Source organism: Acomys minous (assembly GCF_964271855.1).
Source record: "Acomys minous genome assembly, chromosome: 14".
NCBI lineage: Eukaryota > Metazoa > Chordata > Mammalia > Rodentia > Muridae > Acomys > Acomys minous.
Window position 1 is genome coordinate 4,064,429 of NC_140496.1, and position 27,490 is coordinate 4,091,918.

Below are 27,490 nucleotides of genomic sequence, written 5' to 3' on the forward strand. Positions count from 1 at the left end.
GTGGATTTTTCTCCCATAGTGTAGAAAGTAAAAGGAACACATTTCAGAGGCGCACACTGGGGGTTCCCTTCAGTGGGGTGAAGTCCGCCTTCAGTGCTGATGCTGCAGCCCTGAGCATGATGAGAGAGACAGGCAACTCTGCCTCTGCACCTCACAGGGTGCTCCACTTGACCGCAGGTGTATTTGCCTTTTGCAATCCAACAGTATTAAATAAAAGCTCATGTCTGCTTGTTTGACCGTCTCATGTATCCCAGCCTGCCCTCGAGTTATGTAGTGGAAGATGACTTTGAACTTAGGGCTCTCCAGCTGCTGTCTCCTGAGTGCTGGGAGTTATGGGTCTGTGTCATCAGCCTGGTTTACACAGTGTTAGGGACGGACCCCAGGGCTGCCGGCATGCTAGGCCAAGTGTTCCACCAACGTGTGTTTTAACTAAAGGTCCTTATGTCCCTTCTGGGTTGTCACTTCCATCTGCTGGCGCTTACACGGGGTGGGGCGGCCACTCACATCTGCTGGCGCTTACACGGGATGTGATAGCCACTCACATCTGCTGGCGCTTACATGGGGCGGGGCAGCCACTCACATCTGCTGGCGCTTACACGGGGCGGGGCGGCCACTCACATCTGCTGGCGCTTACACGGGGTGGGGCGGCCACTCACATCTGCTGGCACTTACACGGGGCGGGGCGGCCACTCACATCTGCTGGCGCTTACACGGGGCGGGGCAGCCACTCACATCTATAGAGCAACCCAGCAAGGAACCACGCTCCAAGGCCTTCTCCAAGATCTCATAGAAGTCCTCGGGCGCCTCTCGGATTTGGAAGGTCTCAGCCACTCCCCCAGTGAAGTCTTCCATGGCCTCGATGGTGCTGCCCCCCTTCAGCGCCTCATAACTCCCGTTAAGCCTACAAAGATGGAGGAGCAGACTGGTTGAGGGAGTGGAGGAACCAGAAGAGTTGCAGGCCCGGCTCTGTGAGGAGAGGCAGTGATTGGCACTGGGCTCAAGCCCTGGTTCTAGTAAGCTGAGAAACTGAGGCTGACACCTCAAGGGGACAGGAGTCTGTAGACCACTCATGCCAACTTCTTCATGGACAGGGTTTTCTGTGTTTAAACTGCTCAGTGTTTTTAATCTGTTCTCCTGCTCCGGCCTCTGAAGTGCTGAGATTATTTTCACTGTTCTTGTTTTTTGTTGTTGTTATTGTTGTTTGTTTGTGTTTTGTTTTTTTGAGACAAGCTCTCACTCCATAGACCAGGCTAGCTTCGAACTCATAGCAAATCCTCCTGTCTCAGGCTCCCCTTGTAGGAATCAGGCCCGACTGGGCTGCCTGCCTGTCTTTTTTTTTTTTTTTTTTTTGGTTTTTCGAGACAGGGTCTCTCTGTAGCCTTGGCTGTCCTGGACTCACTTTGTCGACCAGGCTGGCCTTGAACTCACAGTGATCCGCCCGCCTCTGCCTCCCGAGTGCTGGGATTAAAGGCATGCGCCACCACGCCCGGCTCTGCCTGCCTGTCTTGCTGTTTCACATCCTGTTTCTAGCAGCTTCCACGTCTGTGTTTATCTTGGTTAGCTAGTCATGTTTACTGCTCTGAGAACGCACCCCTCCCTTCCTCAAGACTTTTCCTCCTGTGTGTGATTACCTCTTGAGGGATTTCACCTGGGAGGAGGATTCCTGTTTTGCTGCCTATAAGAAGGCTCTTTGGAACTCTGGGAGGAGAATAATAAACCACTGCCGCGGCTGTTGCTCTCTTAGCATGAAGGACCCGCTGTGTTAGTGTGTGTGTGTGTGTGTGTGCGTGCATGAGTTAAATCCGCAGTCCCTCACCCTCGACTCGGTACCGCGGTGGCACAGGCGCCACAAGTGGAGGTTCCACCGAGACCAGGGAAGGAAGGGAAGAAGCTGACGGATCGCCCAGGGAAGCTGGCCAGCGCCTCAGGGAGGTAGGAAACGGGCGTATTGGAAATAGGTGCTGCAGGTTCGTCCACGGTTCTGGTGGACTAGTGATTAAGGCACCGGGATTAAGTATGAGAGTGTTAAAATGGGCGCCGCAGGTTCATCCACGGTTCTGGTGGATCAAGCATTGAGATTGTTAGAGGATCAAGGCACCGGGATTAAGGATGAGAGTGTTAAAGATTTTATAAAACAATAGAATTGAGTAGTCCTTGGTTTATGGTATCGGGAGAGCTAAATATCCAAGATTAGGGTCAGGTGAAGTCTGATCTCCAGAGGACTTTACGAAATGAAGGGTCCAGCAGTGTTCCTATCGCTACCTTTTCGTTATGGCGTCTTGTTAGAGATGCGCTTAGAAATGAAGATGAAAAAATAAGAGAGCAGCTAGGAGGTATGGAACTTGCCCTGACTGAAGTGCAGGAGGAGCAATCTGTGAAATCTTTGGCCCCGTCTGAGATTGCCTCTGATACATCTTCTTCTACTTCTGAGGAGGAAGAGGCAACTTTAACCTCTGAGATACGGGCCCTAAAGAAGAAGTTGAAGGAGTGTAAGATTGAAGGAAAAGAAACTAGAGGAGAGCGGCCCCAGGCATATAACCCAGATTATCAAAGTCAATTGTCTTTGGCAAAACCTTCTGCTCCCTCTCGGGGAGTAGTCTTTCCAATAGTGGAAGTGCCTCACCCAACTAACCCAGGGCAAACGCAGAGACAGCATGAAGCCCTCCAGTTTAAAGACATAAAACAGCTTAAGGAGGCAGTTATAGCTTATGGTCCACATGCCCCTTTTACTATTGCCATTTTTGAATCCGTCACTGGACAATTTTTAACATCTAGTGACTGGCAACAAATGTGTAGAGCAGTCCTCAGTGGGGGTGATTATCTGCTTTGTCGCAGTGATTATCAAGAACAGTGTATTCAGACCACCACACGTAATGCAGCAGCTGGGGTTCCACAGAGAAATGTGGATATGCTAGCAGGCATGGGTTTGTATGCTGAACTTAGTGCCCAGATACAATATGACCCAGCTGTGCATGCGCAGATTGCAACTTGCGCCACGAGGGCTTGGAAGTCTTTGCCTAATAAGGGGGCAGGAGAGCAGCTGTCTAAAGTGGTCCAGGGACCCTTGGAGCCCTTCCAGGAATTTGTAGATTGCCTTATGCAATTGGCAGGAAGGATTTTTGGAGATGTGGAAGGAGCCATGCCTATTATTAAACAATTTGCCTTTGAAAATGCTAATAAGTATTGTCAGGAAGCCCTTAGGCCTTATAACTATAAAAGTGTGAATCACTATCTGAAAATTTGCCATAGTATAGATACTACTCACGTGATGGGACAAGTAAGTAATAGCTTCTGCTGTTCAGGGACGGACACCTTCTGGGGGAGTCCGGCCGAGAACATGTTTCAGATGTGGCCAGATAGGACAATTCAAGAGAGAATGTGCTCAAAGGGAGACTGGACAAGCCCGAGATAGAGTTGATCATACTAAGCCAATTTGTGTCCTTGTTGCCAATGAGGGTATCATTGAGGGAATGAGTGCCTCTCTAGGACAAGTAGGCAAGGGAGGCCATTGCAGGGAAATGGGCCCCGGGGTCAGCTCCAGGCCCCGTCAAGACGTGTGCGGAGCATTGCAGACACCTGCCCTTCAAATGACTCAACCTGTGCATTCTATCCCCCAAAGAAACCCATCTTTATCCGAGATCTCACCCGGGGGACCTCTGTACCTCCACCAGAGCCATTTTAACACCTCAGATGGGCCCCCAGGACATCGGGACAGGAATTTTTGGTCCGTTATCTGATGGCTCATTGGGACTGATGCTGGGTCGAAGGTAGTGCCCTTATGAGAGGTCTTAAAGCTATTCCTGGAGTCATTGATGCTGATACAAGGGGAGAAATAAAAATTATGGTGGAAACTACTAAGGGTATGCTGGTGATTTCCCAGGGAGCCCGTATAGCTCAAATAATCCTAGTACCTCAATTCCGAGCAACCAACCCATTTTTAAAGGAAAAGAGAGACGAGGGAGGGTTCGGCTCTACTGGGCCAGTGGCTTGTTGGAGAGCAACCCTTAATGACCGCCCTATGCTTACACTGAAATTTGATAGCAGAGAACTTTAAAGGCCTACTGGACATGGGAGTGGACATCTCGGTCCTTTCTCTCTCCAATTGGCCTACGGCCTGGCCACTGCAACAAACAAATACACAATTTCAAGGAGTGGGAACAGCCACACTCCTTTTCACAGTACTAAGATGTTGACTTGGAAGGATGAGGAGGGACATCAGGGAATATTTCAGCCATGTTTCCTCCCTCATATTCCTATTAATTTATGGGGAAGGGATATACTGGAAGGAATGGGGTCTGTATTGACCACACAGCCAGTAAAAGAATGTTAAATCAACAAGGATTTTGTCCAGGACAAGGTTTAGGCAAAAACCTACAGGGCAATAACTGTCCTGTCTCAGACCAAGAGATAAATCTCCGCCATCCTTCTGATAAACAGGAGCTCATTTGTATTTGAGCCTTGATAAATGAGTATCCAATGACGGGTAAGACCATGGAGGTACCTACCCACCTAAGACAGGAGGGTTTTGAAGCACAAAGCCTTTCCAATGACGGGTAAGATAGGAAACCAATGTCCTGGTGACCTAAGACAAGAGCTCATTTGTATTTTATATAAAGGGGGGACCTGTAGGAACCAGGCCCGACTGGGCTGCCTGTCTGTCTTGCTGCTTCATGTCCTGTTTCTAGCAGCTTCCGTGTCTGTGCTTACGTTGGTTAGCTAGTCATGTTTACTGCTCTGAGAACGCGCCCCTCTCTTCCTTGAGACTTGTCCTCCTGTGTGCAATGATTACCTCTTGAGGGATTTCACCTGGGAGGAGGAGTCCTGTTTTGCTGCCTATAAGAAGGCTCTTTGGAACTCTGGGAGGGGAATAATAAACCACTGCCGTGGCTGCTGCTGCTGCTGCTCTCTTAGCATGAAGGACCCGCTGTGTTAGTGTGTGTGTGTGTGTGTGTGTGTGTGTGTGTGTGTGTGTGTGTGTTAAATCTGCAGTCCCTCACACAGTTGCCACACCTCTGTTCTATGATTGTAGGAGGAAGTTACCAACCACATCCAGCTTCTCCTTGGAAAAAGAATGAGACATGATATTGCTTATATAGCCCTGGATAGCCTGAGACGTGCTATGCAGGCCAGGCTGAGCTCAAATTTATCGTGCTCCTCCTGCCTCAGTTTCCCCAGAACTGGGGTTATAGGCATTCATCACCATGCACAGCTTCTTCTTGACTTCTTTTTTGTGTGCATGAATGTGAGTAGGTGTGACGTAGACACACATCTGTGTACAGGAGCATGTGTCTGTGTGCTCACACAGAGGCCAGAGGAGGACATCTGGTGTCCTGCTCTGTCACTCTCTTCCTTATTCCCTCAAGACAGGGTCTCTCACTGAACCTGGAGCTAGGCTAGTGGCCAGCAACCCCCAGGAATCCTCCCGTCTCTGCTCCCCACAGCACTGGGGGTATAGGCATTCACAACCAAGCCTTTAGTGTTTGTGTGTATGACCTATGTATACACACACATTGGCTTCCCATCACTGCCTCTGTGGGGAGCCTCACAAGTCTGCCTGCCCTGCACTCTAGTGTCCTCTGTCAGCGTATACCACAGCCCTTCTCCCCTGGTGGGTAATTTTGCCCTCCAACAGCTAGCATCTGGCTTCCCTACCTGCCCTCTGTCTCGCCAATTGCTCAGGCACTGTGTGGACCACTGCGTCAGGATCCTCTTCCAGAACCCTGTGAGTCGTGACCTTATCTGCTAGAGTGTAGCCCCTTGTTCTCTCAGACATGTGTTTCTGGGGTGACTGAGGCACCGGCTGTCTGCCCCACTCAGCAAGCTTCATTTCGCACATTTGTGATGTGATCGGCTGTGTCCCCTCCAGGCTGGGACTGGAGGTCTGAGGGAATTGGGATGTTATGGCTAGCGGTTAGAAATGGATGTGCTAACTCCATTTATGTGAAGTTCTTGGACTGGTTCAACCACAGAGACAGGAAGTGGGTGGTGCCAAGAGGGGCTGGAAGGACAGGGGCTGGGAGGCAGTGTCTTCTGGGAACAGAGTTTTAGTTTTTGCAAGGTGACTAGTTCTGAGGATGGGTGCTGTGCTGGTCACAAGACAGAGAAGGTGCTAATGCCCTTGAACTATGCTCTCAAAATACTAAAATGCTGGGTTTTATGTCATGTAGAGGACTTTTAATTCAGAAAATGGCTGCTCTAGCAAGAGGTCTGCGTGATCCAGCTGGAATACAGACATGCCTTAAACCCCAGGAGATAGAGGCAAGCAGATCTCTGAGTTCAAGGCCAGCCTGGTATAGAGCAACTTCCAGGTAAAGAAAAGGTCCAGGCGTGGGGTACAGGCCTTTAACCCCCGCACGCAGGAGACAGAGGCATGCAGATCTCTAGGCAGTTCTGTTCGTGCAGTTTGGTTGAGTGGGTGAGTTGAGACTCAGTGCAGCAGAGTTGAGTTCCTGGCAGATCAGTTTGTGGAATTCAGAGGCAGTTTTCACAGGGAGACTTTTACAGAGACAGGTTGAAGAGAGAACCAGCCAGACACAGGTGAAGACAGAATGAGCCAGAAGATGAGCATAGATTGCTGGAGTTAGTTTGAGGCCAAGCAGAACAATTCAGTGAGAACCTGAGAGAAGCCAGATTGAATCAGTCAGCTTGGAGAGGAATTTGGGCCAGAACAGCTGATTTAAGCCAGTCAACCAGAAAGAACTAGAAAAGGTGAGCTTATTCAGCGGCAAGTCTCACAGGCTGAAAACATTCTAGGACTAGATTAGATTGTACAGAGCCTGGAAGCTTCCAGGACTAGATCCAGGTTAGCAGACAGAGACATTAAGCCTTGGAGACAACAATTAAAACAGGCAAATAAAAGATACTTTACAAAAATAATGAACATTTAGCCAGGCTGTGGTGGTGCACGCCTTTAATCCCAGCACTCAGGAGGCAGAGGCAGGCAGATCTCTGGGAGTTTGAGGCCAGCCTGGTCTACAAAGTGAGACAAGGACAGCCAGGACTACAAGAGGAATCATGTCTTGAAAAAACCAAGCCAAACCAAAATAAAAAACAAAAAATACCAAAACCACAAACCAACCAACCAAAAAAAATATGAATATTTCATAACAAATTTTAAAAGGAAGGAAAGAAGCACTTGTGGGGACGACAGACGGACCCACTCATGTGGCTTAAAGCCTGAGCTGTGGCAAAGTCTGGTATGAGATCTGAAGAGCCACTGTCCCCTGTGGGCATAGCCAGGGGCCCTCCCCCCTCCTAGTAGCCTTCCCACCAGCATTTCTGAGGCCAGGTCAGTGACTAGAGGAGACAGAGGAGGCATGTGGCTGCTGTGCTTGCAGCTGGAAGTGTCTAGGCCATCGCATGAAGATGGCTCAGTGGTCCAAGTCCTCGAGAGGTAAACCACTCTTGCACGCTCACCGCACCCCAGTCTCTCTACCTCACAGGGATGAGTCCAGGCTTCTAGGAGCAGGATGGGGGAGCCTACTCACTTGGCATAGGCTTTCTCCAGCAGTGCGCTCCAGAACTCATTGTGGTCAGCAGAGTGGAGGAAGACCAGGCGGTCCCTGAAGGTGGGCAGGCGGTCATCAATCACGACGTCCAGCCACTCGCTGTGCTGCCAGAACTAGTGCCCAGGGCAAGACAAGGAGACAGGGTGAATCCCACGGAGGTGTGGGCCCAGCGGCAAATGCTTACCCCACGGTTCGTCTCTCTGAGCAAACTGCCTTTGTGGTCCAAGGAAAATCTCATCTGGTGCCACAGCAGGGTCACATCAATGTCATAGCAGGGTAAGCCAGGGCTGCCTGGGGTTTGTCCACTCAACCATTCCAGGACGATGTCACCATGGATGTGGGTGAGACACAGTCACAGTAGGCACTCCTGTGCATCTTTTCCACGGGTCACCAGGTTAGGCGGGCAGGGGAGGGTGGTGTATGTGCTTAGCTCTGTTCACACGCAGCCCAGTTTCCATGCACACTCCCACCCAGTTTTGTCCTTCACTTCCTGCATTTTCCAGTCCACATAGTTCTATCCTGGCTCATAGATGGAGCCCCAACATGAATGTGCCTGGACTTGGTTTTCCTTAGTGCCATGCGTGTAGACGTGAGGGGCATGTGGGTAATGCACCTGAGAGTCTGTTTGCATGTGTGATCATAGACATCTGTTGGCATGAGTGTGTGTGTGTGTATATATATATGTATATATATATATACACACACACACATGCATATGTTTGTGAACCTGAATGTATGTCTTCATGTGCATCTATGAGGTTCATGTACATGCACATGTGAGTATATATATTTAAATGTGCATTGTGTGGGTGGGTATACTATGCATTACACACACACACACACACACACACACACACACACACACACACACACAATCATCTGTCAAGTTGACACAGCTTGGAGTTCTCTAAGAGCATCTCAATTGAGGAATTGCCCAGATCGGGTTGGCCTGTGGCCACATCTGAGTGTTTATCTTAACCACTAACTGATGTGGGAAATCTCAGCTCACTGTGGGTGGCACCATCTTCAGCAGAAGAAGTCATGGACCAAACAAGAAAGCTAGTGTGCGTGGTCCAGGACAGCCAAGGCTACACAGAGAAAGCCTGACTAAAAAAAAAAAAAAAAAAAAGACAGAAAGTTAGTATGTGTGAACTGTCTCTGCTTGAGTACTGCCCTCATTTCTCCTCAGTGACGGATTGTGACCTGATAGTGTAAGCCAAATAAAGCCTCTCTTCCCTAAGTCACTTTCCATCCAACTGTTGATCACAGAGACAGAAGGAAACTAGAAGAGTGAGTGTGCAGGTGGGGGACAGAACATGTACATGTGAACGTGAACGTGTGTGTGTGTGTGTGTGCAGTATGCATGCGTATGTGCACATGTGTGAGTGTGCATATATGTGACTTTGCACATCTATGTGGGCGTACTGTGTGTGAGCCCATAGGTGTGATAATGTAAGAATATGCATTGCTTTCATGCATAGAAACATGGGTATTTGCACAGGCATGTGAGTACATGTGTGTTTACGAATACAGGTATGTGTGCACATGTGTGACTATACACACATATGAGCACATGTTTGACATCTGTGTATTAAGCATGTGTCTAGGTGGAGAGAGATAGGCAGGGGAAACAAGAGGAAAGCAGGAACAGGCACCCTCCCACACACACAAGCTTCCCCATGCAGTTCAGTCATACAACCTCATGGCTGTTTTTGTATGGCTGTGTTTCTCAGTTTCATGCTTGAGTGCCCCAGTCAGGGAGCTGCTTTGCTTATGAGAAGTGCCCTGGCCCCCAGGGGAGCAACCATGGTTCCCTGAGGATACCACATGCTTCTGTCCTGCCGCTTGCTGCCTCTGAAGTCCCCCCAGAAGATTCCCACACGGTTTAGCACCATGGCTCCTTGCAGGGCTGTCAACAGTACAAAGCTGTACACAGTGTCTCCCGGGCCTCCTCTCCCCACAAGCAAACCCAGAGGCTCAGGCTTCTCTTACCTGGAAGTGAAATATCCCGGCATATCCGGAGCCAAAGCCTTGGTCCTGAGGAAGGACCCTGGCCAGTGCTTTCTGGTTGAGGGTGAGGGAGGCGATGGCTGCCAGGAGCCAGCAGTCTCCTGCAGGGGGAAGGCCACATAATCATAGCACACTCTCAGCCGCTGGCTCTCAGGATGAAGAAAAAGCAGCGCCAGAGCAGAGTGGAGACACCTTTCCACTTCGCCACGATCAGTGGAGCGACGGCAAACACCTCTGTCCCCTCCCCCTGTGCAGCCTGCTCCCCTGCCCTCCTCTGTGCTTGGCTCCTGGACACTGTGGCAGGATTGCTGACTGGCTTGAGACACAGAGACCCATTGCTTCTCATCTTCATAAGGTCCCAGAGGACCAGGGCTATGCCACGTGTCACAGTGGGTCTGTGGCACTGTGTGGGGAAAAGGTCTCAGAAACAACCCACTGGTGCTACTGCCTCTCGTGGACCAGGCTTGGTTCAGCTACAAGCAGCAACAGCTCCAAGGAGACTTCTTCTTCTTCTTCCTCCCTCCCTCCCTCTTCCCTCCCTCCCTCCCTCATTCTTTTTTTTCCTCCCTGGTCTTTTATGACAGGGTCTCATTTAATAGACCAGGCTGACCTGGACCTCAGTCTGTAGCCCAGACTGGTCTTGGACTTGTAGCAATCCTCTATCCACCAGTCAACCATCTCCCACTTACGTGTCTATATCACCTACTCATCCATGTATCTTTGTACATCATTTACCCACCTACCCCTTATCCATCCGCCCATTAATCATCTGCCCACCCACTTCTTCTATTCATCCATCCATTGACCGGATGGATACCATCTATGAATCAATTGTATTATCATCTGCTACTATTAACTATCAATCTATTTAGTATGATGTTAACTCTTTATGGTCAGTCTTCCCATCTCTCATTTATCATCTAATTATATAGGATCTGCCTTTTATAATCTTTTTATGTATATTATCTATCTTCAGCCTATCATCTACATATCTATCTATCTATCTATCTATCATCTATCCAGCAATATCTTTCTCAATCTAGTTAACAGTCACCGTTTGGGCAGCTGGCTTTGGGATTCTGTGTGACGACAGCTCAGGTTCTCATGGAGAATCCAGATGATTCATCCTACCCACAGTGTTTGTCTTTTCAGAGGTTCAGTAAGGGTAAACCTTGCTTTACCACAGCAACCCCTGAGGCTGCTGTGAGGCCCACCAGGGTCCCTTGCAGGAGGAAGGACGTGTGAGCATGAAAGCTACTGTGCTGTACAGCTAGAAACATGACCTCTGTCGCCAACATGGTTTTGCAATCTGAGTGCCCGTTTGTCACCTGTGACCTTGGGCATACTGCTTGGTCCCCTTGCCTCAGCTCCTCATAGGAAACCCTGGGAGGTTGGCTGGGAAAAGAGACAGAAGTGTGCGTCTCAGGGAGAGTATGTGGCAGATGGAGAGGCTCACGGTGTAGGCATCAGGGAGCTATGAAGCCACGGGCCTCCAGCGGGAGCCAAAGGGTTGGGAGCCGCTGAATCAGCTGCTTCTAGGGGAGACCACGTAACGAGAAAAGCAGGAGTGCCAGGGGTAGGGAAGGCACTGCACACCAGGGAGGGGCAGACCCTGGTCTTGTTCTGCCCAGCCCTGTTCCCCGGCCCTCGAGGCCTCTGTGGCGCTGGCTCTGGTGGCATTTAGCGTGTGACCCCTCAGCATCCCCGCTCTTCTACTCACCCAGTTCCCCTTGGCAGATGTCAGTCCTGGTGGCTCCTCCAAGGATGAATTCCGGGTTTTCCACGATTTCCTGGAGAAGTGAGAGTGTCTTAGGGGAGCCCAGGCCGCAGCCGCAGCCGCCCCCTTCTTCCCAGGGAGAAAGAGTCTCATGGATTTGATTTTCCCCTACAGAAGGTCAGGAGGAGGCAGGAGCTGCCAGGGATTTGCTCTCTGACCTTCCTGGGCTCAGCTTAGTGCATCCACAGCTCAGCCCCTTCCTCTGTAGACGCTCACCATGTCTAATGAGGACTTCTGCCTCAGTCCTTGGCCCGGCACAGACTGGTTCTGCGTAGCCCCTTACCATGAGAACTGCCAGTTTGGGGCCATTGAACTCTTCACCATGTATTGAGCGTGTGACCTGGCCCCTCGGGCATCCCCACACGGTCTCTTCCCAGTAGATCGTCTACATTGGTACCACATCTACAGGGATGCCCACTCACAGTTTTATCTTCATGTACTATGTGCTATGTACGCTTTGTAACATATCACCTCATGATTGGATATTTTATGTAATTGTATACATTTTATGTGTATTACTATAAATGTTAACATATAGACACTTTTAATATTAAAGTTCTATATAAAAATTAAAAGTAAAAGCAATTATATAAAACATGGGTTTTAAAAAAAGATTTACTTATTTATTACATATACAGTGTTCTGCCTGCATGTACACTTGCACACCAGAAGAGGGAACCAGATCTCATGATTGTGATTGTGAACCACCATGATGTTGCTGGGAATTGAACTTAGGACCTCTGGAAGAGCAGACAGTGCTCTTAACCGCTGAGCCATCTCTCCAGCCCCCACTGTGTAGCTTTAGATGTCCTAGAACTTGCTGTGTAGATCAGGCTGGCCTCGAACTCATAGAGATCCTTCTACCTCAGCCTCCCAATTGCCAGAATTAAAGGCATGCACCACCACACCCATCTAAAACGTGTACGTAGGAGAAAGGGTTTAAAATTCCGCAAGAATGAAGTCACATGACGTGAAGCATGAGAGCGCAGTCATGTGGTTACCTTGCAACAGCTGAGGACCGTGACGTGGCCAGAGTCCAGCCACTCATCTATGTCCTGTCTTTCTGTTTTATTTTGAAATCGGTCTCATTAAGTTACCCAAGCTGCCCTTTGCATTCCCATGTAGCCCGGGCCAGACTTGAACTTGGGACTCTTCTGTCTGAGTCTGCTGTAGCTGGGATCATCTTACTTCTGCAAAGCAGTCACAGTCACTGGTGCCACCTACCCTGCTGTCCGCGGTCACATCGCTGCTGCTCCCTGACCATCCTGCTTGGTCTTCCCTCCTTAGGAAACCCAGGCCCTGGGATTAGGAACACTGGTCTGGGCAGTGAGAATTTGAGCATTTGCGCTATTCCCCTGAGGTAAATCTGGAGCCACACTCTGTGTCTCGTCCTGCAGTTTAATATCTTGATTTCTTTCTTTTCCTCCTTCCATCCCAAGGCTCCCCCTCCCATGTCTCTCTGTCTCTCTGTCTCTGTCTCTCTCTCTTTGTGTCTGTCTCTTTCTCTGTGTGTGTGCCTGTCTGTCTGTCTGTTTGTCTGTCTCTCTCTCTCTGTGTATGTGTGTCAATCTGTCTCTGTCTCTCTCTCTTTGTATCTATCTCTTTCTCTGTGTGTGTGCCTGTCTGTCTCTCTCTCTCTCTCTCTCTGTGTCTGTCTGTCTCTCTCTCTGTGTCTGTCTGTCTGTCTGTCTCTCTCTGTGTATGTGTGTGTGTATGTGTCTGTGTGTCTGTCTGTCTGTCTCTTCCTTTGGATTTTTTGGCACAGGGCCTCACTATGTAGCCTAGCCTACCGTTGAACTTGTGACTCTCCTACTTCCACTCTCTTCTGCCTTTCTGAGCATCAGGTTCTGTCTCTGGCACTTCAGCCCAACACAAGTGAGAGAGAGCAGCCATGTGCTCTCCAGGGGCAGGAGTGGAGAGCACTGCGTATGATGCGTGCGAGGCAGGACGGAAGCCTCACCTCGGTCCTGGAGGAGGCTAAGCTGAGCAGAGACCTAGGACACACGTGCGTTCCTGTGGAGGTGCAGAAAGGGGAAGAGCACAGCTGGGGCTCAGAAGGACACTCTGGGCACAGAGAACGAGGGAACAGGATTGGCAAAGCTAGAACCAAGGAACGGCCAGGGCTGGGGCAGGAAGGACCAGGAGTCTCTAACTTGACACTTGGGGTAGTTTCTGCTGCGGCTCCTCCTAGCAGTCTGAGTTGTTTTCTTCCTAGCTGGGCACTGGCGCCAGGGAGATGGCTGGAGTGGGGAGTCTGCTAAGGCCAAGGGCGTCCCAGGCAGGGCTGAAGTGAAAGCTGGTAGCTTTCCATGAGGCCCCCAGGGTGTGGCAGTCTGGGGGAGTGCAGCCTCGCAGGTCACCTGCCCAGGACAGGCTGTGTGCCTTTGTTGTTGTTGTTGTTTCTAAAGTGTTCATGTGACCTTAGGGGGGAAGGTTTCGGGGACAGACTGTTACAGAAGCTCAGGCCTGGCAAAAAAAAAAAAAAAAAAAAAAAAAAAAAAGGACAGAGGAGGCCAGCTCTTCCCAGAGACCCTGCACAGCCTCGTGTCCTGCCCTCAGCGCCAGCAGCCTTGGAGTCTGTCTGTTAACTGACCCCATCCACCATGCCCAGGACAGAAGGTGAGGCAGTGGGACAGCTCCTCCATCTTTGTGTCTCAGGGTGGCTGTGTGGCTCTCTCTGTACAGCAAGGCACACTGCTGTCCTTTCCCAGGCAGAAGTCCTCCCCTCCCCCCACACTAGCCTCCCATCCCCACCAGGCTGGGCCCCACTAGGCTTCTTTTTCCTCCCCTTCCCCCACTCTCCTCCACTCAATGATTCTAGCCCTGGGCCACTGCCCAGGCACTGCCCACCACCTCTGATGTCATGTTGGCTTTGTGTCCCCTCTCCCCAAACACAGATGTGTCTGACAAGAAAGAGGGTCAATCTGCCCACAGCCCATAAAGTGGCCTGGCGTTTGCAATTGAGCTGTGTCCTATATGAGACGTGCACTTTTCTGGAGGTTGAGGCAGCTCCAGGGCCTCTCTGTACCCCTGCCCTGCATCAAGTGTACACTTCCGCAACAGTGTGACAAGGGACAGCTCAGGGCTCACATCTGTAAGGCTGAAGCAGAGATGGGCTCCCCGACTAGAAAACAGAGTCTTTTCAGGAACATCCTGTAGCTAAGAGACCATCCTGGCCACACACTCAGGAGAGGGCAGATCCAGTTCTGAAAGCGTCCACATGCATTTGTGTGCACAAGACACACACACACACACACGCACACACACACACACACACACACACACACACACACACACACACACACACACACGTACGTGTTGAGAGTATGGTTATTGAGGTCTGTGGCCACAGTAAGTCAGTAAGTCTGCTCCCAGAAGCTTCTATAGCCAAGTTCTCCCAACCTTTCCTAGTCGGGCATCACAGGATGCGTGAATGTGTGTGGCATCCTGAGATGGAAGGAAAGGCCGCCCAGGGCCAGAAGTGACCGAGCCAAGCTGTGACTCTCCTGGGAAGAGACAACCACTTGTCAAGAAAAGTTTCTCAAGAGCTTGAATCCAGCAGTTCCCAGGGTTGGGTGGACTGAACCTGCAGCCCATGGCCCAGGCAGCTGCTGCTCACCACTGCATGAAATGCACCCACATCCTAGGCAGCCACTGCATGCAGCGCATACACAGCTTGGGAAGCAGCCGTATACCCACTTGTCCTTGTCCTGAGGGATGGAAACAAGCCCAAGAAGAGCAAGGGCTTGAGTACCATCGAAGGTCACTTCTCTGTCTTAAGACTTGTACTTTTGGGCTAGAGAGTTGACTCAGGGGTTAAGAGCACTAGCTGTGCTTCCAGAGGTCCTGAGTTCAATTCCCAGCAACCACATGGAGGCTCACAACCATCTGTAATAGGATCTGATGCCTTCTTCTCATATTCATGAAGACAGTGTACTCATATACATAAAATAAATAATAAAAAAAAGAATTGTACTTTTCCAAACTAGAAATGATGTGCATTTTCTTACCTAGATGAGAGTGTTTTAGTCACCTGACCACATGGCTCACTTTTACTGCCTTTGGCCACATGCACAGAACGTAAGTAACTTAAAGTGACTTCCAGGTGCCCCAAGAGGTCCTGGACACCATCACTATGTTCTACTGGGAGCTCGGAACGCTCACTCCGGTCCCCACACATAAGACACTAAACTCAACACTGCACCCTCCCATGGGGACACTGCCTCACCGGTGGAGGCCGGTACCATCTGTGTGCACAGACACATCCATGTGAATACATGTGGATGTGCACACGGATACACAACACATTCACACAATCTAAAACAAACACACACACATGTACACACGATTAAAAACTGCACATGGGTTAGGACAGGAAATAGCAATTTCTGGTTAGTTTTTGTCGACTTGAGACAAGCTAGACTTGTTGCAGTAGAGGGAGCCTCAGCTGAGAAATCGCCTTCATCAGATTGGACTGCGGGCAAGTCTGTGGGGGCATGTTCTTGATTAAGGACCCATTGGGGCAGGGCCATGTTGTTTTTAAATGATCAATATGGCCTAATAATTATTTATTATCAGGACTATAATTATTATTATTATATCAGTATAACCCACTAGCGATGTTTATTATCAGTATGCCCGGATAGCAATCAATCAAGATACAAATGCTTTTAATCCCAGCACTTGAGAGGCAGAGGCAGGTGGATCACTGTGAGTTCGAGGCCAGCCTGGTCTACAAAGCGAGTTCAGGACAGCCAAGGCTAAAATAGAGAGACCCTGTCTTAAAAAAAAAAAAAAAAGACACCGACACCTGTTATATTTTAAAATAGCCTTAGTTAACCTGGGGCAGGGCAGACATCAATCCTCTAAACTACCTCCCATAGTGGGACAGGCATGGGATCCCTGTCTCAACGCCATGCCATCTGCTTCTAATAACTTCTATCAAGCTACCTCCCATCCATAATCCCAAATACTTGCTCATGTTCTTCATCCAAGCCAAGTCTCCATCCATGCCGGCCATGTGTTTCTCTTCCATCTAACCCATGGTGGCCTTTTTCTCCTTCCTTCTCCTCCTCTTTTCTTTCTCTTCCCAGGATTCCTCTGTCTCTCTAAGCCTGGGTTGCTCTGCCCAGGTGGGATGGCTTTTTATTAATTAGCATCAAAATACATCAGACCATCCCCCAACAGGGTCATTTCCAGGCAAATGGTCTTGGATTGGTAAGAAAGACAGATGAGGAAGCCGTAGGTACCAAGCCACTAAGCAGGGTCCTGTCCACCCATAGTCTCTGCTGCGGTTCTTGTCTCCAGGTTCCTGCCCTGAGTTCCTTCTCTGACTTCCCTTTATAATGGACTAAGAGCTGTCAGGTGAAATAACCCTTTCCTCCCTGAGCCGCTTCTGGTCACGGTCTTTATGACAGCAGAAGAAAGCGCACCAGGAAAACCTCACTGCTTCATAAGTACCCATGTCATGTGTTTGGCACATTCACACTCCCTTAATGACGCGGACTAGGAGGGGGTAGTTACAGCGAGCTGAGATCTGAAGGCTGGTGAGAAGGCCCAGAAGACAGAGGCACATGCGTGGAGGCCCGAGAACCTGAGTCTGATCCCTCCAGATCCCACAAGGAAGCAAGAGCAAAGAGATTTCAGAGTTGGTCCTCTGACTTCCACACATGTGCCATGACATGTTTGAGCCCATATGACCTTTATACACGGTCATAGAAGAAACGAGATGGTGAGGAGGCTCCGCAGGTAAAGGTACCCGCAGCCAAGGCTGACGGCCTGAATTTGATCCCTGGGACCCACGTAGTGGCCACTGTGGCACTCATGTGTTCACACTCATGCACAAATAAATGTAATAAAAGTAGGTAAACATGAATTTTAAAGATGAGATTCTGAGCTACCAGCGATGAGGGAAGGGCCACCCATTTAGGTCCAGCAGCTGGCGCACTGCCCCTCCCTGCGCACACACCACCTGTCCCCACCCGGAGGGTGCAGTCCCATGGCTCACAGGGAGGGCTCTGACTAACCAGGTGCTACAAATATTGACCTTGCACCTTGGGCACCAGCTGGTGCCTCTTAGGGACATTAGAGGTGGGGTGGCACCCACCGACTTTGTCTCTCTGGGGGTGGTGTGTGCTGCTTTGGAAAGGTAGCTGTGTTTTACCTAGGGCCCAGGCATCACACACTGGCTGAGATCATGTGCTAACACCCATGTACCCCCATAGTGCCCCGCTCCCCACAAGCTCTGGACCCAAAGCCTCAGAGCAGGGCTGGCTAGCCTCCTAATACGTTACACACCTCTCATTGGCTCCCAACTGCCATCTTGGCTAGTTTGCCTCTGTGTTCTGATGGAACAAGCAGCCAGAGATTTGTTCTTGAGTTACAGCTCTGTCTGATCCCGCACACAAGTCATAGATGAGACCCCGCCCCCCCTGTTCCCCCACCCCACCCCATGTCTGTCTATGTCCCCAAGCTCAGTGGGACTCAGAGCTGGAAGCCAGAAGGTTGTGGCCCGATACCCTGGGAACCAGCTGAAGGTGTCTCTAGCCAGCATTTACCAGAGCCTCCCACAAAAGACAGAAAATGGCTCTTCCCCTGTTCTTCAGAGCACACTTGCTCACTCTCCCCCCCATCCCTCCTCCTTCCTCCCCCATCTCCATCCCCCTCCTCCCTCTGCTTCTCTTCCTCCTCCTCTCCCCCCTACTCACCCCTGGCCTTTTCCACACAAAGGGCACCTGGGGCCTCTCGCTGTAGAACAGGGAGCTGTTGCTGGCAGGGAAGTCAGCATCCTCAAACAAAGTGCCAGACTCCAGGCAGCCTTGCCTCAGCTGCTCAAAGCTCTGACCTGAGGAGTGGACAGTCCTCGCATTGCTGGGGACTGGGTGCTGCTGGGGCCTCAGCGACCGATGCAGGTAAGGCATGACTGCGTCTCCACAGCCTGGTAGAGACAGATGTGAGAGGCGAGAGCTGCCAGCAAAGAGGAACAAGCGCCAGCCCCGACCCTGGCCTCCACCTGCCTGCTGGGCACCTCCCTGTGAAATGAGATAGGGCCCTCCCGAATGGCAAATACCGAGTGAGACCTCTGCCATTCAGGGCTCTGAGGAACCAGAGGCCAGTCTGGACCATGGCTAAATCTGAGCAAAGCGGGCGATAGCTCTGCCTGGTGCACTGTGGAGGCCCTGAAGGACAGGCCAGGTGGCTTCAAGGAGAAGGGTAGCAAGCAACCAAAGTGGTTCGGGAGGGAGCTTGTTGTGGGGTCTAGAGCCAGCAGAGAGAGGCAGAGCTTTGTGGTTGGAGGGAGCTGGGTGAATCACAACGCCATACTGCAGGCAGCTCCCTGGGCTCTTGTGAACCCAATCCTGTCCTGACTTAGGTCAGGGCTCAGCACTCTCTTCTGTGACAAACCTTTAGGTCCATGGGCCACACCATTTCTGTTCTAGTCACTCACTCACTTGATTGTCACAGTTGCCAAAGCAACTGTGTACACTCAGCCTGCCCTTCAAAGCCAGGGAGTTGGCACACGCATGAGGACTTGAGTTTGAGCCTCCAGGATCTACACAAAACAGCACCCACTTCTAACCTCAGCCCTGATAAAGTGGAGACGGATGGACCTCTAGGGGCCAATTACAGCTGCTGCCTCGAAAGAACAAGGGAACTGGGCTGTGGTGACGCACACCTGTAATCCCAGCACTCAGGGACAGAGGCAAGTGGATCTCTGTGAGTTCGAGGCCAGCCTGATCTATAGACTGAGTTTCAGGACAGATAAAGCTATTACACAAAGAAACCCTGTCTCAAACAAAAACAAAAACAAACACAAATAGCCGGGCGTGGTGGCGCACGCCTTTAATCCCAGCACTCGGGAGGCAGAGGCGGGCGGATCGCTGTGAGTTCGAGGCCAGCCTGGTCTACAAAGTGAGTCCAGGACAGCCAAGGCTACACAGACTCTGTCTCGAAAAACAAAACAAAACAAACAAACAAACAAAAAACCAAACACAAACAAACAGCAGAAGGTATGAGGGCTGGAGAAATGGCTTAGCAGCTAAAAGCACTGGCTGTTCTTCCAGGGGACCTGAGTTCAATTCCCAGCACCCACAGGGCAGCTCACAACCATCTGTAACTCCAGTCTTAGGGGATCCAATGCCGTCTTCTGGCTTCTGTAGCCTCTGCACACAAACGATACATGAAAGTGAAACACTCATACAGATAACATAACAACAACAACAACATTAGAGAAATGGCACATGAAGTTGACCTTTAGTACACACACACACACACACACACACACACACACACACACACACACACACACACACACACACACACATACACCTTTGAAAAGCATGAGGTCCTGGTGGTTTGGCCCTGACTCAGGTGAGCTCAAAGGAGAACTGTTGGTGTACTTATTAAATCTATTTTTATTTTGGTTTCTTATATCTCTTTCTTCCTTCTCCACTTAATCCCTTCCAACACCCCAACACCAGAGAGGAGAGAAAGGTTAGTGGGGAGAAGGGGCGTCATTCTCTTCGGCTACTTCCTGCTGTTTAGTGTCATCTTTCCTTGGGGCAAGTCCAATCCCTGTTTCAAGACATCGCCAATTTCTTCTCATCACACCACAGCAACAGCAACCAGGAGCAGCGGGGCGGGGGCACCGGCATTATTCTTTCTCTGAGCACTCCCCCCCACTCCGTCTCTCTCCGTGCTCTGATATTTATCCCCTCTCCAGAGTCCTCAGAATTAAACTGACTGCAGCTGTCAAAGATCGCGCCTTTCTCAGGACCACAAAAGACAGTCTGCTGCTGTGGACGATTCCGTATCCCGCACCTGTGATGAAAACAAAAACATGTTTACAGAACATAACGGAGAAAACAAAACTCCCATAAGGGACAGCTATAAATCCCCCGCCAGACCTTGCCCACACAGTGTCCCTCATCACATTCGACTCTCCGTGAGGATCTTACAAGCCTTCAGTGGTTTGAGCAAAGTTTCTAGGCATCTCAGAAGTAGACACAGGTATTGTCCAGCCCAGCCTTTCCTTCTGGAGCCCAGACAGTGGTACCTGAGCAGCTGGCAGAGCGTCTGTGGCAGGGTTTCTGGGTCTAAGGTAGCCAGTGGGAAATGCCAACTGGGTAGTTGACTGAGAGGAAGATGGTCCCTAACTTCACAGTGCCCTCAAGGGACCCTGTCAAACTGACTTGCAAGACATAGCCCCATTGACAGAGTACATGTCTAGGATGCCGGATGCTCTGCGTTTGATCCTAAGCAGCACAGACACAGGAATATGGTGGTGCGTGTCTGTAATGCCAGCACTTGGGTGGTAGAGGCAGGAAAAGCAGAAACGTGAAGTCATTCTTGGGTATACAGCCTGGGCTAGACCCTGTAGAAAGTGGGGAGGGGGAGGAAGGAGTAAAGGAAAGGAGAAAAGGAAAGGAAAAAAGAAATCGTGTAACTCCTCCCCACCTGAACTTCATGGTCAAGTTCTCCAGAGCAAAGCCAATCCCTCGGGAGTCTGCTATTCTCACACGCCAAGGATGACACATTTGGAGTGCTTTACCTAGTTGTAGCAAATGGGACAGCTTTTTAGGGTGCTGGCTGGTGAAAATACACTGTTGGGTATGAAAATCTGCCTCAAAGCCAAGGGTTGTCAGTGAGTTTTCCTTCCGTGAGAATATAGTTTCATGTGCTAATAACATCACCCTGAAACAGGGTGGTACAATAGGACAAGATGGACACAGGGCAAGGTGGTCACGGAAAGACTGCTGGAGCCCACACACGCTGCTTGTGGAGAGGGAGAGCATCCCACTGTGTGGAGGACTGAGCCTCTGGGTTCAGGGGACAGAAGTGATCTCAGTGTGTTGGACCTGCAGTTGGGGAGACAGGTGTCCTGGCTACAGAGAGGAGGGGAGGGGAGGGGAGGAGAAGGAAGGGGAGGGGCCCACATGGGAGGCAGCCTCAGGAAAGGCTTGGGCAGAACTTTGAACAGAAGACCTCACTTCCGATGGGGGTAGGCGGGACATGTTGAGAGGGGTGACGTCAGGAGTCATGAGAGCATCCAACCAACAGGGAGCGCTGTTTGAACTAGACCTGAAATCAAGCCCCGCCCTCTCCCAAGCTGTATGTTTCCACAGTGGCAGGTCAGGCTCTGGGATCCTGGCGGCTAAGAGCTCACAGCTCATGCCGCCCCACCCAGGCATGGGGCGGGCTCCTCCTCCTGCTGTAGGGCCTGGCGCCTACCACAGGGACCCAGAACTGTGACCTCTGTCCTCCTCCACCTGTGTCTCCAGAGATGGCCCAGAGACCCCGACTAACATTCCTGGTTCCCACAACTGGCTAAGCCTGCCTAGTCCTTAAAGAGAGTTTGCATACCCACGGGAGAAGGTCCCCATGACGACAGGCTGCACATTGTCACCCCTCATGAAAAGAGAAGAGAACGCTTCTCCTGGTCTTCCATACCTTTTTTTTTTTTTTTTTTTTTTTTTTTTGTCTTTCGAGCCAGGGTTTCTCTGTGTAGCCTTGGCTGTCCTCCACTGGCTTTGTAGGCCAGGCTGGCCTTGAACTCACAGCGATCCCTCTTATTTTTATCTAGCGCTTGTCTTGACCTGACAGCATTCACCAAGGCTTGCCGTTGCTGCCTGGAGCTGGGGGAGGGTGACAGGAGGCCATGGTCCCTAGGCCCTGGCTTAGCTGAGTAAGGATGAGCTGGGAGGTGTGAGGGAGCAAAGGGTACAGTGCGAGGGAGGTCACCTCAGGCTCAGGTCACCTTTGCTCTTTAAAACAAAGCAAAATGATAACAAAAAGCCTCAAACATTTATTTGGGGTGTGTGTGTGTGTGTGTGTGTGTGTAGGACAGCTTCTGGGAGTTAGCTCTCTTTACCATGTGGATCCCAGGGACTGAGTCGTGCTATAAGACTTGTCTCCAAGTGCTTTGCTTGCTGAGCCGACTTTGTCCTTTGACTGGGTGAGCCTAACAGCCACACACACCCCTCACTGTAAGAACAGCCCACTCTCAGCTGCCTTGCCCCGAACTCTCCCCTCTCTCCTCTCCTTTTCTTCCAATTCTTTGCGTGGGAGGGGGTGCATGTGTGTGGGGGAGGGGTGCATGTGTGTGGGGGAGGGGTGCATGTGTGTGGGAGAGGGGTGCATGTGTATCTGAAGGGGTGCATTATGTGGAGGGGGTGCACGTGTGTGAGGAGTGCATGTGTATGGAGGGGGTGCGTGTGAGGGGGTGCATGGACTCACTTGAGGTCAGAAGTAAACCTTTGCTGTTGTTCTTTAGGCACCATTTTTTGTTTGTTTGTTTGTTTTGAGACAGGGTCTCTCACTGGCCTGCAATCACTAAGCACAAGGGTGTCTGTCCAAGGAGCCCCAGAGACACCTGTCTTTCCTCCCCAGTGTTGGGATTACAAGAGTGCTTGGCTTTTTTGCCCCCCTTAAACTGAGGTCCTCGTGCTTGAAAGGCACGTGCTTTTGTTTCAAACACTGTGTATGTTAACCAGATGGCGCCCAGTGCAGGATCCCTAGCCACGCAGCTGGACCACATGCCTCTGTGTACAAGGCCACTGTCACCAGATGGGCACAGCAGCCATCGCGTGCCTTCCCGCACGGCTGTTCAGGCTCTGTCCGCGGCTGCTGTCGTGATTTAGCAGTGCCAGTTAAGGAGCCCCAGCAACCAGCATTTCCTGGCAGTCCTCCAGAGATGGCCCTTGTGCCACTTTTTTTTTTTTTCCTCACGGAGTCTTCCTCGGAAGCCCAGGCTGGCCTTGAACTTGAGGTGATCCTGGCCCTGCCTCCCTAGGACTGGAATTGTAGGCTTGCGCCCCCATGACGTGCATCCACTCCATCTTGCCCCCTCTCTTCCTTGTCTGTAGTGGAAAGACACTAGTGTTTGTGTTTCCAAATGTCTTCGCTGTGTTTTCCGTAGGAGAGGTGACCGTTAAGCAAATATTTTCTCCAGAGCTCAGTTTTCGCAACGGACAGCGGCCAGACCCATAGGACAGCTTGTCTCCCATTGCATGGAGCTCGGGTAGGAAATTGGTGATGACATTTTTCCATAGGAAGAGTCATGCGTCTGGGCCAGAAACACCCTCCCCCTAGATTTCCCTCGTCCCTGCGCCAAGGCAAACATGGAGTTCGGACCAGCAACACAGGGCTGTGGCTGTGGGTGCACGAGTGCTACTGAGCCAGAGTGTAGAAAAGTGTTAGGAAAGCGCATTTTCTGTCTGCAGCTGTGGCCTCATTCAGCTGTGATGAGCCCACAAGGCACCCTGAGGACACCCCAGAATCTGCCACTTTAAGTCTGAGACTTGGTTTAAATGGGTGTGACTGTTGAGGGGTTTTCACTGACAGAGTTTCTAGAATGTACTCTGCTAAGCTGCCTAGGAGTAGCTCAATGGGTAGAGCACTTGCCTAGCATGCTCAAAGCCCCCCAGGAGCCCATAAACCGGGCATGGGGATGCACTTCTGTAGTGTCGGCCCTTGGGAAACTGAGGCAGGAGGATCAGGAGTTCAAGGCAGTCTCAGCTACATAGAGACTTTGAGGGCAGCCTGGGGCACATGAGATGCTATCTTAAAAATAAGAAAGCCACTGAGGTGATTTTATTCATATATATATATATGTTTTTTGAGACAGAGTTTCTCTGTGTAACAGCCCTGGTTGTCCTGGAACTCATGGCCTCAAACTCACAGAGATCCACCTGCCTCTGCCTCCTGTGTGCTGGGAGTAAAGGCGTGTGCCACCACCGCCGGGCTCAACTTATATATTTTAATAGCATTTTTCTAAATTAATAAGTCATTCTCCATTTTTACTTCTCAAAAGCATTTTCTATCAGGATGTCAAGTCTATGGTGGGAGCTAGGAGGTTGGCACAGCGCTATGGGACTTACCCAATCCACCCCCTACACCATAAACAAAACTAAAACAAGCAACAGAAGCAAAGGTGCAGTACAGCTCTGAGTCCCCAGCCTCTGGCAACACCGATCCTTGTCATACACAAACATGTATGCATGTATAAACAACACACACATGCAACCCACACAGATATGCATACATGAGCAGACTAAGCAAAGTACACAGGTATGCACAAACCACAATGTAGTGAGAGCTGTGAAATTTTGGTTTCTTAAAAAACAAAAACAAACAAACAAACAAAAACAAAGTTAAGACAGAAAATGGTGGCACACACCTTTAATCCCAGCACTCGGGAGGCAGAGGCAGTTCGAGGCCAGCCTGGTCTACAAAGCGAGTCCAGGACAGCCAAGGCTACACAGAGAAACCCTGTCTTGCAAAAAAAACAAACAAACAAAAACCCTACAGAAATATTATGAGAATGCTTTTGCTTTAATCCCAGGTGTAGTGACATGGGGTTGCTTCGCAGCAGCTGACTATGATTTGCCTCGTGCTCTGGCAGGGGCGTGGTTTTGCCAGCTGCAGAAAGTTTCTGTGAGCGTGTGACGTTTGCGGTTCTGAGGACTTTTCAGAGGATATGTAAATGCTAGAGCGCCATAGGTGTGGCCGGCTGTGGCTGCTGTTTGTCAAGTAGTTGTGTGCAAAGAAACAAGAAGTAGAGCATAGGGATTCTGATGGAGCAGACCAACTTCCCCCTGGAAACTCGGTGCCCCTAAGCAGCAGGAAGTGGTCTGATGACATCATCGCCCCCTTTCCCTGCTATCCTTTGCTTTTGTTTTTGTTTCTTTGAGACAGGGTTTCTCTGTGTAGCCTTAGCTGTCCTGGACTCGCTTTGTAGACCAGGCTGGCCTCGAACTCACAGTGATCAGCCTGCCTCTGCCTCCCGAATGCTGGGATTAAAGGCGTGCACCACTGCGCCCCCCCCCCCACTGCCACACTATCTTTTTTTTTCTCTCTGGTGTTAGGAGGTTGAAAGGGAAGAAGCAAAAGGGTGGAAAAGAGTAGAAGAGAGAAAAGGAAATCTCAGAAGGGCACGCGCGTACCAGTTACTCATGTGTGCTTGTGGGTACAAACTGCACAGTGCACGCAGACAAAAAGCACACACATACACATGCAGTTTTTTTTTTTTTAAGATTTATTTATTTATTATGTACACAGTGCTCTGCCTGCATATGTGCCTACAGGCCAGAAGAGGGCACCAGATCTCATTACAGATGGTTGTGAGCCACCATGTGGTTGCTGGGAATTGAACTCAGGATCTCTGGAAGAGCAGACAGTGCTCTCAACCTCTGAGCCATCTCTGCAGCCTCAGCTTTTCTTGAAGAAAAAGTGGTGAGGGGAGCCGCAGAGGTCCTAAGATGCAGTCGGAGGAAGCTCTTCCCTCCTCTCACACTCTTTCCTGGAGAGCATAGGAGCAGGGGACCATGGGACTGCAGGCCACTCAGTAACCCCCTCAAAGCAGGCTGAGCCTACACAGCAAGTCTAGCCCAGCAGCCCTGTTGTGTCGCTTGCCACTGCAGGGGTCATTCTCCAGCTGGGGGGAAGTGCACCTGATGTCTGGGTTAATTGGAACAGAGGCAATGAGGAGGCAGTGACACCTGGCGTGAAGGCGGAAGCCAATGCTCAGAAAGCTGTAGTAGTGAGGGCCACCCATGCTCAGCGCAGCTTGGCTACACATCAGACTTACGCCTGGTCCTCTGACGCCTGGCAAGTGGCTAGAACTGTTCCAGGATCTCACTTTGCCTCTGTTAACTGGTTTCTTATGAGACACACAGAAATAGCCAGGCTAAGGGGTTCACAGAGCGAGAGGCAAAACGCTTGGCAGCACAGGACCTCATCGCAATGGGAAATAAATCTTCATTTGTGGCTGTGTTCTTCAGCTTGGACATCTCCAGACCCCAGGGCGTGGGGACTTTACTGAGGCGTCCCTGCTTCCAGGACCAGTGGCATCATTGCCATCTCTGTGCCTCTCTCTTTGCAGAGGGCTGAGGGTGACAGTTCCCTGTGATTGCATGGCCAGATCCTCTGCTCTGGTCACGAGCCCTATCCTAGAGCAACAACAACCCCGAGGCTTCCAGCTACTGGACATCTCATGAGGGACGTAAAGATGCCCAGTGAGCTGAAGAATCCAGTCTCTAGGGTCAGGAACTGAGAAGAAAGCGCTTTCTATCCCTACATTTGGGAGCTACACTCTTGTGTCCCTAGCCCAGGGCTCCCTGCTAAGCCCCACAGCCCCTAAGGCCTCATACACCCTTCAGGGAATTCTGCCCACAGCTGGCCTTTCTTGAGCCCTGACTCCCCCACACAGCCCCCTGGGGTGCTGGCATCCTCCTCCTTAGTCCTCAGAGTGCAGAGCTTCAAGGCTGAGGCTTCCAGCTGTGACCTTCTCATAGTTATTTTACATCCAGCCCAGTGAAGGTCACTTTCCCACCCCTCCCCCCTGCCCCAGCTCAGACACCATCCAGCCCTTCAGTGTGCATCTGCCTCCTGAGTCAGGAACTGTCTTCACTTTCCCATGCATGCCTCATCTGGGCAGAGGCAGCTTGTGCCCGTGTCCGCTCCACGGCCAGGAGACTGCTTGAGTTGGGTTGTTGTGACAACGCAAGCTTGTCGCCATCCATGGTGAACTGCAAGAGGGACTTCACTGCCAGGCCTTCTGCCATTGCTGAGTCCTCAGCTGTCCCCACACTCCCACCCTTTGTGGTGTCCCACCAGTCTCGCCCTCTAAACCGTCACTACTATTCCCCCACACCCTTCAAGGGCGACACTCCAAAATCTCCACCCTCCAAAACAGGTGGTCCCCGTCCACAAACCCAGACCATTTTGTTTCAGTATGGCTGCACCACAGTTGGAATTCTCCAGCCTACCCAGATGTGCTAGAAGGTTCTAGAAGCCCACTGGAAGCCCTCCCTGTGCAGAACAGGCAACTAATGCCATCACAGCTGTCCAAGGTCACACATCCTGAGGGCAGCTGGTGACGTGAGGCTCATTCTCCTGCAGGAGGGCCGCTTCCTGGCACATCCTGAGAGGCTTCCAACAAGTGCATCAGGAGCGGCTCACGTCCCAAGGCTTGCATGGCCCGGCTTTAGGCTGTTACAACCCAGCCAGTCCTGTGACTGTGGCCCCGGCTCCAGGGAACCGGGGTAAATGTGTAACTGGACTCAACGTCACCCCGTTTTGCATGGAGCTCATCTGTCACCAGGGCTTCCTGGAAGGGGCCCAGAGGAACATCGCCCTGGCCCTGGTCCATCTTGGCCAAGCCTGGATTCCCATGGCCCCCCCATCTGGGTCCTCC

General features: G+C 50.9%; 1 protein-coding gene across 1 annotated transcript in view; it reads right to left on the reverse strand.

The window, feature by feature from the left end:
- The window catches only part of CAPN9 (calpain 9), a 40,940-nt gene extending 22,719 nt beyond the window's left edge, over positions 1-18,221 (reverse strand). Inside the window, exons 1-5 of the mRNA XM_084755958.1 lie at positions 18,003-18,221; positions 11,239-11,308; positions 9,501-9,619; positions 7,488-7,621; positions 733-901 (exon numbers count right to left, since the gene is read on the reverse strand). Coding sequence (XP_084612084.1) covers positions 733-901; positions 7,488-7,621; positions 9,501-9,619; positions 11,239-11,308; positions 18,003-18,215 — 705 coding nt within the window. The 5' untranslated portion in view covers positions 18,216-18,221. The remainder of the gene's footprint in view (positions 1-732; positions 902-7,487; positions 7,622-9,500; positions 9,620-11,238; positions 11,309-18,002) is intronic.
- Between the last annotated feature and the right edge of the window lie 9,269 nt (positions 18,222-27,490).